Consider the following 12,958-nt stretch of genomic DNA (forward strand, 5'->3'; position numbering starts at 1 on the left):
TGCCCTACTCAGAATTTGCAAAGAATACTTTTATGAAATTCTATTCTTAAAGAGAAATCTGAATGTGTGAATATAAAACCAACTTTACCTCATTACCAACCAATAGCATACTAAACAAAAGCATCAGCCAATCCTTAACACCTAATGATGCGCTCCATATTCTCAGGATCTCTACTGAATGACTGTAATTTGAGTTAAGAAATGGGCTGACTGTTGTGTTAGAGTACATTCATGCTTATCAGGACTTGCATAATTGCAGGGTGTTTTCAAACCCAATGGTTGATATTTTTGCATAGGCAAGCCGTTACCAGGGAATGTATCATCCAAATCACTTTCAATATCATATGGTTGTGTTTATTGGGTCATTATGGCGTCCTTGCCAAGATGATGTATTCACTATAGGTTAAGGGTTCATTGTATGTAATGTGACCAGACGGTTTGTACGTGTTTGATGATCGACCGATCTTGTTTGCCTTTTAATCTTTTAGTATTTTCACATTATGGACTGCAAGAGTGTCGACACTGAAAGGAGGAGCGTCATAATAATCCATGACACCCGTAGATGACAGCTAAACACCATGCTAGTGTACACACCATTGATGGTGAACTAGTAACCTAGCTAACAGTAATACAAGAAAAACATTACGATTCAGATACTCGTTATTTAATCAGCCGGTTGTGAAATTCAGCGGGAATATCTCATGATTGAGCTTGAATCACTCACTACAACACGTCACATGCCCCCATAAACACGTCATATTTTGCATTAAAAAGTACCTGGATGGTTTGACATCATACACATTACAATATAATAAAAATGATGCGTGTTTACTTCATACAAGTACATATGAGTGGCATTTTTTCTTACATATTACGTTAAGACGCATCTGCAATTGCACACTTTGTCAAAGTTTACCTTCATTTTCATATTGCTAACGTATAAAGAAATGTTTTTCACTTGATCATACACTTTTTATTAACGTTAAATCAAACATAAAACCTCAACTTACATGTTTCTGAGGGTGTCATCTGATTTAATCCAGATTGTGTGTCGAGATGGTTGAACTCCATGTTTTATCCCCTTAAATCATGCGGATTTTTCTTTCTAAAATGTATTCATTCCTTCCGTGAGACGGAGAGAAACTTTCTTCGATAGCACCGGATTTCCACAGGCACGCGAAACCGATCCCTGTTTCTCCTCAGCGCACTAAAATCCCCAAAACACTCAGCCGAAGGGTCTTGCGGGAAAATATTATGGATACGATGGATGCATGTAGAGCCCGTGTTTAAAGTCCAGTCAGAAAACTGTACATTTGTGCTGGCCTCATGGAGCAGTGAGACTGAATAAAGTTTCTGACACACACAGCGGATGCAGACTCTGTGTGCTCCCTCTGCCGCTCTGAAGGTGATGGCATGCAGCTCATTGTGAACCAAAGATCGTCCCAACTCGGCCTCCGGTGTGGAATGTACCACATTTAACATAGGGGTGGATGTAGAATTAAAGTAGTGCCTAATTACAGACACTTGTTTGTTAATACGATTTAGAAACTTCAGATGAGTTACAAAGTATTTAAAAGAACATACCTTTGTTTTTGTAACTTCAAAAGCTCGAATCGTTTAAATGCTGTATTATATTTTACCTGTCTAACCTGTTTTTCCTCAGAAGGTTTCGTCGGCCTGCGTCTTCGAAATGTTTGAGACTCAGTGGACTTAAGACTCGTTTTATTATAGAAAGATTATTTAGGTAGGATTTTTTTTCTCTGTTGAGAAATTGAAATTGAAACTACAGATTGTATTACATGCCTTCAACTTGAGTAAAAGTTGAATTCTCACACTGTGTTTAGTCTAAAAGGGTGTGTTCACAATTGGCAGGTTTGGGTTCCAAATCTGGTGTGATTGCTGTTATTTGAACTCACAGGTACACAACAAGTGGACATAGATGAACCACTTCGGTGAGGTAGGTCAAAAATATGAACGCATCGAGAATCAAAGACATCTAAATGAGACAAAATTATGTCACAAGATGTATCCATAAAAAGGACAACATGTGCTCAAGCATTTTGTTTTTTGACAGCCATGTTGCTCATTACATTTCGTTGCAGGTGTTGGAAATGCATTTCTTTGCAATAGCCTAAAATGTCTTCATCTCAAAGTAATTATTACACTTTTTTAAATTCTTTACACATTTTCTAAGCTAAGTTTTGAGTCCTCAATAAATACAAATGCGTCTATCACATAAATTCACATGAGCTTCAAAGAACACGTTTAGCTCAGCACACAGTATTGTTTTGTAAGTTCTATTGCAAGTTCCATTGCAAAAATACCCCTTTTGCCAGATATCCGCAACTACAATTTGAGTTTAATGACTCATGCACTCACTTATTTTAGAAAAATTGTCTCTATATCATAAGTTCCTCACCCTAAAATTGCCCACACTGACATATAATTGCCAGTAGGCATTTGTAATACAGCATCAAAATGTAAAGCAAAAAAGAAATAAAAAGGTAAAGAAAACAGGATCTCCTCGATATCTATGGGGTTACAGCCATGCAGGCTTATGCACAATTAAGAGTCAAAGCAGGTAAGTGTACTCTGTGGCTGTACTCTCTCTCCAAAAAAAAAAAAAGCAGTTCACTGCTGCTCTTATAGTTGTGTAAATTGCTTCCTTGTCCTCATTTGTAAGTCGCTTTGGATAAAAGCGTCTGCTAAATGACTAAATGTAAATAAGTGGACAATGATGAAAAAGGGACTGTTCACTCAAAAATGAATAATCCTGCCATCATTTATGCACCCTTCACTAGTTCAAAACTTTTGCTGAACAAAAGAAAAGATATTTTGAAAAATGCTAGCTATAAAAGTCAATGTATGCCATAACGTATTATTTCATGTTCAACAGAAGAAAGAAACTCATAGATGTTTAAAACCACATGAGGGGAAATAAATTATGAGGTAATTAACATTTTTGATGAATGGTAATCGCTTTGGTAATCGCTAAGTTGCTGTTGTTTGTTAATAATTATTTTAGCATTTCTGTTTTCGTTATGTAAATGATGGCGCAGGTGCATGTATGGTGTTCCAAAAATAAAAATCAATAATAATGTCAAAATCATCACATCTTTTGTTCTGAATGACCTAATAATATATGCTGAAGAGCAAAACAAAATTAACGGAAAAAAGCTGAATCCTATGAATCACGAAGCTGCTTGCCACCTGTAGAGCCCAGCTGGCATCTGCTCAAGAAAGGATAAGAGTGGACGCTATAGTGGAGAGAGGGGGGTTGAAGTATTGAGATTGGGGGGTGTAAATGGCACGCTTGAGAGGGGACATCCCGTCCCCCGAAAACACCAGTGGGACTCCTTTGTGCAGCTGTTGGCCTGTGTGACACAAACCCCCAAGAGCCACCTGTCACTGCTACTGGACTCAGAGGTTTGGGGGGGTTGTTTAATTCTTTAAATTATCCATATTTTACTTGTCCTTTTTATTTCATGTACAGTTGAAGTCAAAAATATTAGCCCCCCTTGTATTTTTATTTATTTTTTTTAATATTTCCCAAAATATTACAGAGCAAGGAAACCATTTTAAGGTCAAAATTATTAGCCCCTTTAAGCTATTTTTTTCTATAGTCTACAGCAGTGTTTCCCAACCCTGTTCCTGAAGGCACACCAACAGTACACATTTTCAACCTCTCCCTAATCAAACACACCTGAATCAACTTATCATAACATCAGAAGAGACTCCAACACCTGAAGTTAATGGGTCAGAAAAGGGAGACATCCAAAATATGTACTGTTGGTGTGCCTCCAGGAACAGGGTTGAAAAACACTGGTCTACAGAACAAACCACCATTATGCAATAAATTGCCTTATTATCCTAACCAATTACCCCAACCTGCCTAGTTAATCTTTTAAATGTCACTTTAAGCTGTATAAAAGTGTCTTGAAAAATATCCAGTCAAATATTATTTACTGTCATCATGGCAAAGATAAATCAGTGATGAGAAATGAGTTATTAAAACTATTATGTTTAGAAATGTGTTGAAAAAATCTCTCCGTTAAACAGAAATTGGGGGGAAAAATAAACAGGGGGGCTAATAATTCTGACTTCAATTGTATTTGTTGAAATGTATCTCATGAAATCGTTTGAAAGCTTATATGTATTTGTAAATTTTATGACTGCACATTTTAAGTCCACAAAAAAATATAAATTTATATTCTTTATTTTGCATATATTGTTAGTCTAAATGTGAACAATTAATCATATAATAGATGTTTGTTTTGGTAATCTTTAATCAAAACCTGACCTTTTTGCTTCCACTGGGAAATGGCAGTTCTCTGATGATGTCAGTTTGATGACTAAGCTGTAATTTGCCTAGCCACGCCCCTCCAAGCATTAGTTTGTGGCAATTGAAAGATAAAACGCCACCCCCTACTCAATATTCAATTTCAATTAGAAATATGGCATCATTGTTGGCAGCAAATTAGTGTGTCGACACATAGCATGAGGTGCTCACGGCGACCTGAGTTCGATTCCTGGCTCAAGGTCCTTTACTGATCCTTCCTCTATCTCTGCTCCCCACACTTTCCTGTCTGTAAAATCTCTACTGTCCTATACAAATAAAGGTGAAATGCCTAAATAATAATTATAAAAATAGTAATAATAAATAAAAATACTTCACGCTGAAATAAAAGTCTAGCAACTTCCTGTTTACGCTGACTTAAATTGCCTGTTTAGCTTGTGCTTTTCAGTTTAACCACAAAAAAACAGAGAGAGAGAGAGAGAAATACTACACTACTAATAGAATACAATACTATATAATACAATACTTCTAATAGTTATATACTATACTACTATTTACTGTGTTTACTATGTTTTAGAGAGAGAGGGAGAGAGAGAGAATATTTATGTCTCTGTGGGCGTACAAACTTAAGTACATACTGGGCAATATTTTCTGATGGCTTTGTTGAATTTGAGAGTTGAACACAGGCTCAAATAGGAATAAATAGAGTTGTAGTTTAATCAAATCAAAATTAGCAATGGAAACTAGACTGGGTTCTGGGTGGAAAAACAAGTCTGGTTTAACTATTATCGTCAAGTGGAGTCTGGATGTAGACCTGGTGCAGTTGCAAGGTGAGCTACATCCAATGCTTTTAATGCCTACACCTAACCCCACCCTTAACCGTACCCCTCACAGTGACGTCACTAGCTCCATTGAGCGCATTGTGTCTGACATTTCATCTCTGAGTTTACAAATCCAAGTCTGCATCATGACATCACTATGTTGCAGAGATTCTATTGGTTAAATGCCTGCAAAGTAGAACATGGAAGCAGCTTGAAGTGGAAAGCGCGAGTATGTCTGAGGTCTGGAGGTATTATAAAGTTGATGTTGACAACATTGCCAAAGCAAACTGTGAAATATAAACTTCAGATTGCAAGAGGTGGAAAGAAAAAAGGCTACATTTAACACAACAAACCTGATAAGGCACCTCAAAAACAAACACATGACACAATACAATGAGTTTACCCAGACAACCCAACTGAAGATAAGTCAGCTCACGCTGCAGGAGAGTTTGAAAAGGAGAGAAAAAATGCCCTGTGACAGCACGAAGGCACAGGACATCACAGCTAAGATAGCACAAATGATCTTAATGAGTGACCTGCCATTCGCCTTTGTAGCGAAACCTGGATTTCTTATACTTATGGAGCACGTATAACCTCTATTTAAATTTTTATAATGAATTAAAGAAGTATCGGATCAGGTTTCTGCATTGGTAGATACTTAAAATCAAATGACTCGGACTCGATGGGAAATAAACCTGATCGGGACATCCCTAGAGATAATATATAGAGACATAAGTGTAAAATAACAGAAAATGCACTGGTAACTTATTACAAGGTTTTTTAGTATAATATACAACACCAACCGGGGCAATATAGCACTTTAAACTGTTAAAATGTTTAAGTCACTTTTTTAAACATTTCAAGGTTAAAAGTTGGTGAAAGAAAGTCAAGGTCCCATAATGCAATTCAAAAGCATAAATAAACAAGGAAAAAATAAAAACATGACTCACAAAATACAAAAAAAATTAACATTTAAAAATTTAATTTACAGATATTTTTACAACGCACACACAAAAAGTCACTCAAGTGGCATGTGAATACTAAAAAAATTCTCAATCTGGGGTGCGTTTCCCAAAACCATCGTTAGCCAACGAAGGTTACAAGGTCGTTACAAACAAAGTGTATTGATTTGGCGTTTCCCAAATCCATTGTTCCAACAAACATTCGCAAACTGCATCACAAGCTTGTATGCTTGCAACTGCACCTCTAGAGCTGTAGTTAAAAGCATAGTTCCTGAAAGTGTTCTATTCCAAGTTATACCCCCCATGCCTTATTCTTTTAGAGCATTCTAACATTTGAACTGATTGGAATGATTAAAAAAACATTAAAGTCATAACTCTTAGGTGTAATTTGCTTTTAAAGTATTTTTACAGTCTTCTAAGGATATTCATTTTGACAATTGTGTTCCCTTCGTAGCGCACTTTGAAAACATTTATGCCAGTTTTAAACATGACAAAAGCTATAGGTGACCTATTATTTAAAAGCGGAATTTACATTACGTCTCCAAAGCTTGTGAAAACAAAAATATACAGCATGCGTTAATGGTTTTAATTTATAGTAGGTTATTTATGAAGAAATGTATCTGTAAAAGTAGACCGTTCAAAAAAATGTAATAAAAATAAATAAACAATATCCTACTTATACTTCTACTACTATTAATAATAATAATAATAAAAATAATTGTTGTTAAGAAGTAGGATTTTTTTTCATTTCTTAATAAATAATATTGTAAATTAAGCGTACAACCATTAACGATTTATTTGATTTATATATATGAGATTAGAATACGTGTTAGCTAAGTGATTTTTTATGGAATATTCGCAATAATATTTCAAAAGGAAACATATATAATGTGTCGTTTACATATTTCAATTAATATGGAATATTAAAATAGTTTACCAAAACTAATATTATTTTTTTATGTGTGTGTATGGGTGTAAAACAATATAATTTGCACAAATTTTGGGGGGGATTTTCTCTAAAGAAGTTGTTACCACCCCGTTCAGAGAGTCATTATGGGTGTTTTACGTTATATTTAACGTGGTTCAAATGATGAATCTGCGACAGAGTAACTACGATTTTGGAAAACACTCCTCACTACATCGTTCTTTACCCAAACGATGCATCATACTATGATAGTTCAGATGCGAGTTACGTCGTTGTTTGGGAAACGCACCCCTGATTGTGCTCGAAATGAGAAATTCTCCTTTTCAAATGTCTGCAATGCAAAATAATGGAGAAAAAAATCAAAACATGTTACTCAATTGCTTATGTTATACATCAAGCAGTTTCTTCCAATGCTAACTTGGTAGTTTTATATGCTTTGTGAGGCTCAGGTTCAATAGAGTCAGTCTCCAGAAGCCTGTCTATTGTCCTGGAGAAGCCAAGGGTCAGCATCTCTGCATGCTCAGGGTCATCAGCGGCCCCTTAATGAAACCACAATAACAGGAATGTCCAGAATGCAACCTTCAGTCTTTCATAGAAGTGTTTCTTTGTGAAGAACATGGGGTCCGAAAACTTTAAAACAGTGTTAGTGAAAGAATGATGTATTAAAGCCTGGCCAGTCTCATCCGTTCACTGTTTGAAACATCTCTGCCAGGTCTGTTCTGCCTTGGAGAGAAGCAACAGGATGGGCTTGACAGACCATATATAAAACGATGCGGCATCCAATTAATCATGCTATACTTTGTATATTAGAGATCACATGCGTTGCGGAATGAGATGCCAGTCAGTCAGCATATAATGTCATTCGTCTCAAGTCATTTTCTTTCAGTCAGCCACAGCTCTAGTGTAATGTTGCATGATATTAGATATTACCGAGTGAGGTGGATTCATTAAACAATGTCAGAGTGTGGAAGTGTTTTCTAGAAGAAGCAAGAAAGAAAAGTTTGAACATTAAAGAGAATGAAAATTCTGTCATCATTTATTCACTTTTTACTTGTTTTAAATCCGTTTTAAGTGTGTTCGGTTGAACACTAAAGGAGATATTTAGAAAAATGTTGGAAACCGTTTTTTCTACTATCAATGAATGAAGTGCCTACTATGGCTTCCACAATTCTTAAGGGTGGATAAATTAAAAATTTTAGATGAGAAAATGGGAAAACCATTAATTATTGTTATCCACAAAGTGGCGGTACAAAACAACCCAGCATTTTTTAAATAGTTATGATAAATTCAATGCCAAAATCTACAAAACTAAAATGGGTTTTCGACATTATTTATAGCAGTTGTTCTCACACAGCAAAATCGTCTGAGCAAAATTTACTTAGTTCAGAGAGTATGTGGTCCCTCTTTAAATAAGGGCAAACAGATTGGTAACAAGTAAAATTGCTGTTTGTGGAGTTGCTTAATGATCCTCTGCTGAGATTTTGAGAGATTCAAGATTTATAGAGGGGCCACATACAACCTAAACTGAGTAAACTTTACTCAGAGGATTTTGCTGTACAAAGTGAAGGTCGTGGGACAATGAGGGGGAGGGGGGTTGTTTTGGTGATTTCCAAAAATCAATTTAATTTTATTGAACTATTAGAATTATCATATTTTATCCATAACTTACATAATAATAATACAACCATAAAAGCTACAAATAAAAAGCCATCAGCCTTTCGATTTTTTTCAATTATTATTTTTTATAATAAATTAAAGAGACAGTTCATTGATTTGATGGAACCAGGTTAAACTTTCAAACATCTTTACAGCACTCATGTACATTAAAAATAAATACAGGCCACAACTGAACATGGAGGATGGTCTCTGAGTGGCGTTCTTCAAAATTACATGATTAATAGACTTGGGCCTGTTGGTATGTGTGCACCGTTGTGTGGAAGGTTTCTATATTTTAACCACCTCAGAGGATATTGGGTGTCGTGAGTCATTGGCATTGTAATTTTGGGGGTCATGGGCTGAAAAGTTTGAAAACCCCTTATTTATAGGACCACAGTCTCTTTTGTTATAGTTTTAGCAGATTCAGAGTTTGTTGTTGTTGTTGTTGTTGTTGTTAAAATATTGGAAACAAATATAACTGATTCTCATCTAAGTCTCATCTTTGTAAAGATTTCTTATTGTGGATTAACAAGCTCTGTTTGCTCAGCCTATACTTACTAGAATTAGTCAAATATGGGCAGAAAGTTAAATTATTTTTAGATAAGATTAAACTTTATTTTCATAGTGTTGTGTTGGACTGTTAAAGGTATGTGTATCAACTTACATACTGGTAATTTTTTTTCCAGGACATTATATGTTTGTACAGATTAGATATTGTCTATCCCTATATAATGCCCTATGACAGCCATAAAGACACAAACCACGCAAAAGATGTCCACCTCTCCGTGCCACTTTCCAACGCCATGAACTTTGCACTGCAGAAACTATAGCCCCTCTTTTCTACACCTTCACATAGTCCCCACCCCCTCCTCCACCATCCAAAGATCCGCCCATAGACCCTTTCATTACCATGACAAATATTGTACTTACTGAGGACTTAAAGAGAGAATGAAAAAGGGACAGAGTGGGTGAATGACCCACAGTGACCCTACTGGATCAGTTAAAAAGCTTCAATTCCTCTTTAAAATGTCCTCTGGTGAAATATAGCCTGTTGGTGTGTTTTGAATGACAATGTTTTTAAAAAAGAATTTAATAGTAGCCATCTTAAGTGGAGCCTTTATGTGCTGACCATTGCCCATGCAATGCAGATGTATAGGGAACGTTTTCAGAACATTGCATTAAATGCTGTGTAAATGTTATCATGTAACATTATAAAAAAAAAAAAAAACTGGAGACATTCTTGTAGCATTGATAGAAAAACAAACATAGAACATTAATATAATATGGAAGAACGACTCTAATAATATTTTAAATAACATTCTGAGAACATTAATATAACCAACACAGGCTCCTTCTGAAAACGTACCCCATATACATTTCTGGAGTGTGCCAAATATGTCCCAGCTGGTACATTTTTTTGCAGTTTTTGTTTTCGCGAATCCACCAGACCACTGTGTACACTTTTTGAGATCTCAATTTTCTCTTGCGAGTGCCATTCATGACTGTTTTTTCTCACATAAATCCACTAGATGCTGCTGTCAACTGTTTTACTGACTGAATGACTGACCGGTCAACTGACCCACTCTTCTCCTACCCTAAACCCAACCAATAGTGTTTTCGAAAGCACAGATTGACCCGCCCACCCCCTTCCCTAAACCCAACCGACAGTTTTAAAAAGCAATCCAGAAAAAGAAAAGCCCTCATCTCATTTTTATTACGTTTTCAGATTTTACCACATTCTCTATTTACTTGTTTGTTTTATTTTTTGGCTTCTGTAATTGTCTTACCTGCTTTCTGGAACCGTTCTTCACTGGACTTGAACCCCGTCGTCTTGGTGAACTCCTCTCTGCAAGTCCACCGACGTACATGGCGAGCTACCTCCATATGGAGGTAAACAGTCAGCTGGTAAGCGCGAAAAAGAACGGCATAATACCATCCCGTAGCATTCATTTTGAAGACGAAATGCAGCCAAACGTATTTCTGGCTTCATAACTCGTGATCTCCAGAAAAGTATATAGGGCTCTGTTTTCAGAAATAGCTTCATGGGAACGTTAAGAGAATGTTTTTAAAACCTAAATTTGTTAGCTGCCATGCAATATAATAAAACAATAATCAACTCAAAACTGCAAAAACATCTCTGGAGCTAAAAAAATGTTTCAAAAAGAGATCTTTGGAACGATAGGGAGTTTTGCGGTGTAGTTGTAGAAACCCAGTTAGGAATTAGCCACCAGACTGGTCCCCAAAGAACTGTTTTTTTCCAGTTTGCATTCGGATGTTAATAGGAAGTCTAAAGTGATGCATCCTATCCATAAGTAACATCTAGTGTAGCTTTCAACAAAATTAGCAACTGCAACTTGAGGATTGAGAATGCTTGACTATAGCTGTGTTTTCAGTGTTTGGTTATAACATAGCTCGTATTGTGCTGGTTTAGACCATACTCTCAAATAATTGCAAATTTATTTCCTAAAACTTGTGTTCCAGTCCACTTTTAGACACGCTCTTTCGAAGTACCCTTCACTTGTTTACTCGGGGGAATTCCCTGCCACCATTTTAAAGTGTGTTCCACTTTATCAAATGAATGAGGGAAGATTACATGGTTGATTTTTTTTTTTTTTGGCCAGAGAACAAATGGTCATGCCCAACTGAGCTTGGTTTCTCTCAAGGTTTTTTTTTCTTCACTTTCGGCAATTGGTAAAGTTTGTCCCTCCCCACGGTCGCCACTGGCATGCTTGGTTTGGGACTTGTGGAGCTGCACATTGATGGATTTGCTCTTCAGTGTTTGGACTTCCAGCAGTGAAAATTAAACCACACTGAACTAAACTGAACATCAACTTTAAAAACTGGACTGACGCAGTTTCAATTTACTAGAACTTCTGTTTTAAGCTGCTTTGACACAATCAACATTGTAAAAGCGCTATAGAAATAAAGATGATTTTGACCGAGGGAGTGAGTCAGCTTTATATGTCCACTTCAGCACCTAAATATTCCAGAATCCAATACGATTGTGACTTTCTCAAGTGCTCAAGGGTTTAGATCATTCCATTTAAACCCATTAAGATGTTCTGCAAGTAGTGGACACTTGTCTAACGTAATCAATGACGTACATCTGAGTGAACAAAATGAAAGGAAGTTAGTGAGAGAAGAACAAAATTGGACTGGAATGCAGCAAGTTTACAGTTCCCACACCAAAAGCAGTTCCTTTTAGTAGTTCTAGGAACTATATGAAAACATTCCTCTAGTGTAAAAGGCTCTTTATGTATGTATGACAGTATGTAACTGCTATTTGGATAATGTGCTACTCAGAAGGGTCTACTACCTACTCCACATAGCTAGAGCACTATTAAACCATGGTCACTTGTTATTTATTTGTGTGTTGTAAGTGTGTCTGGCAGTTTCTATCTATTCACAAAATGTCATTGTCCACACTGAGGACTGCAGGAGAGCTTTAGAAAACTGTAGAGAGCGATAAGACAGCATTACTTAAGCCAGTGGAAAATCTCATTGACAAAAAGGAAGTTGGTCAAAACACCACAATTCCTGTACCAAATTCCCTGTTATTTCTTATTTAATGGATTTTTGGGAGCATCGGCCTTTACAAGAAGAGAGGTAAAGAGGTCTTGAAAGCAAATGGAAGATGAATGAACTCAATAACATACATAGACAAGGGCAGGAAGGAAGAGGAAACGTATGGTTGTGAGTAGAATTATGTGTGAATTTAACCTCACAATCACTGGCCAAAGCACAGTGACATCTGCTCCACCTGCTGCAAAGCTCCGCTAGCCGTGTAGAGCCCTGGACCACAACCAGATTTCAAGGGCAAGCAATGCTCTTTTAGCCAAGTCATTAAAAAGCAATTGACGTTTAATCAATCAAGGCAAAGTGTGACATTGGACCGGCTTTGTTTACTGCAATATGATGAAAAGTAATATGATAATTAATGCTTTAAATTGAAAAAACTTTTAACTGGCTTTCACAATCATTACAAAGTCTGGACTAGACTCTCTATTCTCTCGAACCAATAACTTCCCATTCATTTGTCTTGCCAGTGAAGTATACTTAATGCATGTAGCTGACGCTATAATGCCATTTCACAAACACTTTACTGGTTCTGTTAGTTTAGGTCTGCATGAAATCATGAATGAATACGTCTTTCCACATCCACACAACCTTCTAGTATCCGTTTTCAATCTAAGTGCTTACATGTCTCCTCGATCAAATTAGAAAATGATTAAACCACCTCTTACAAGCAGATTGAAATTTCAGCCAGATTAAGTTCCATATGGAACTGACAAAGATG

General features: G+C 36.4%; 1 protein-coding gene across 5 annotated transcripts in view; it reads right to left on the reverse strand.

Annotated features, from left to right (window-relative positions):
- Positions 1 to 1,406, reverse strand: part of map7d1a (MAP7 domain containing 1a) — an 81,613-nt gene extending 80,207 nt beyond the window's left edge. For all 5 annotated transcript variants that reach the window (XM_056474866.1, XM_056474864.1, XM_056474865.1 and 2 more), the window contains exon 1: positions 1,011 to 1,406. In XM_056474866.1, coding sequence (XP_056330841.1) covers positions 1,011 to 1,071 — 61 coding nt within the window. In that variant the 5' untranslated portion in view covers positions 1,072 to 1,406. The remainder of the gene's footprint in view (positions 1 to 1,010) is intronic.
- Positions 1,407 to 12,958: the final 11,552 nt, after the last annotated feature.

This window comes from Danio aesculapii, chromosome 16 (assembly GCF_903798145.1).
Source record: "Danio aesculapii chromosome 16, fDanAes4.1, whole genome shotgun sequence".
In the NCBI taxonomy this organism is placed as follows: Eukaryota; Metazoa; Chordata; class Actinopteri; order Cypriniformes; family Danionidae; genus Danio; species Danio aesculapii.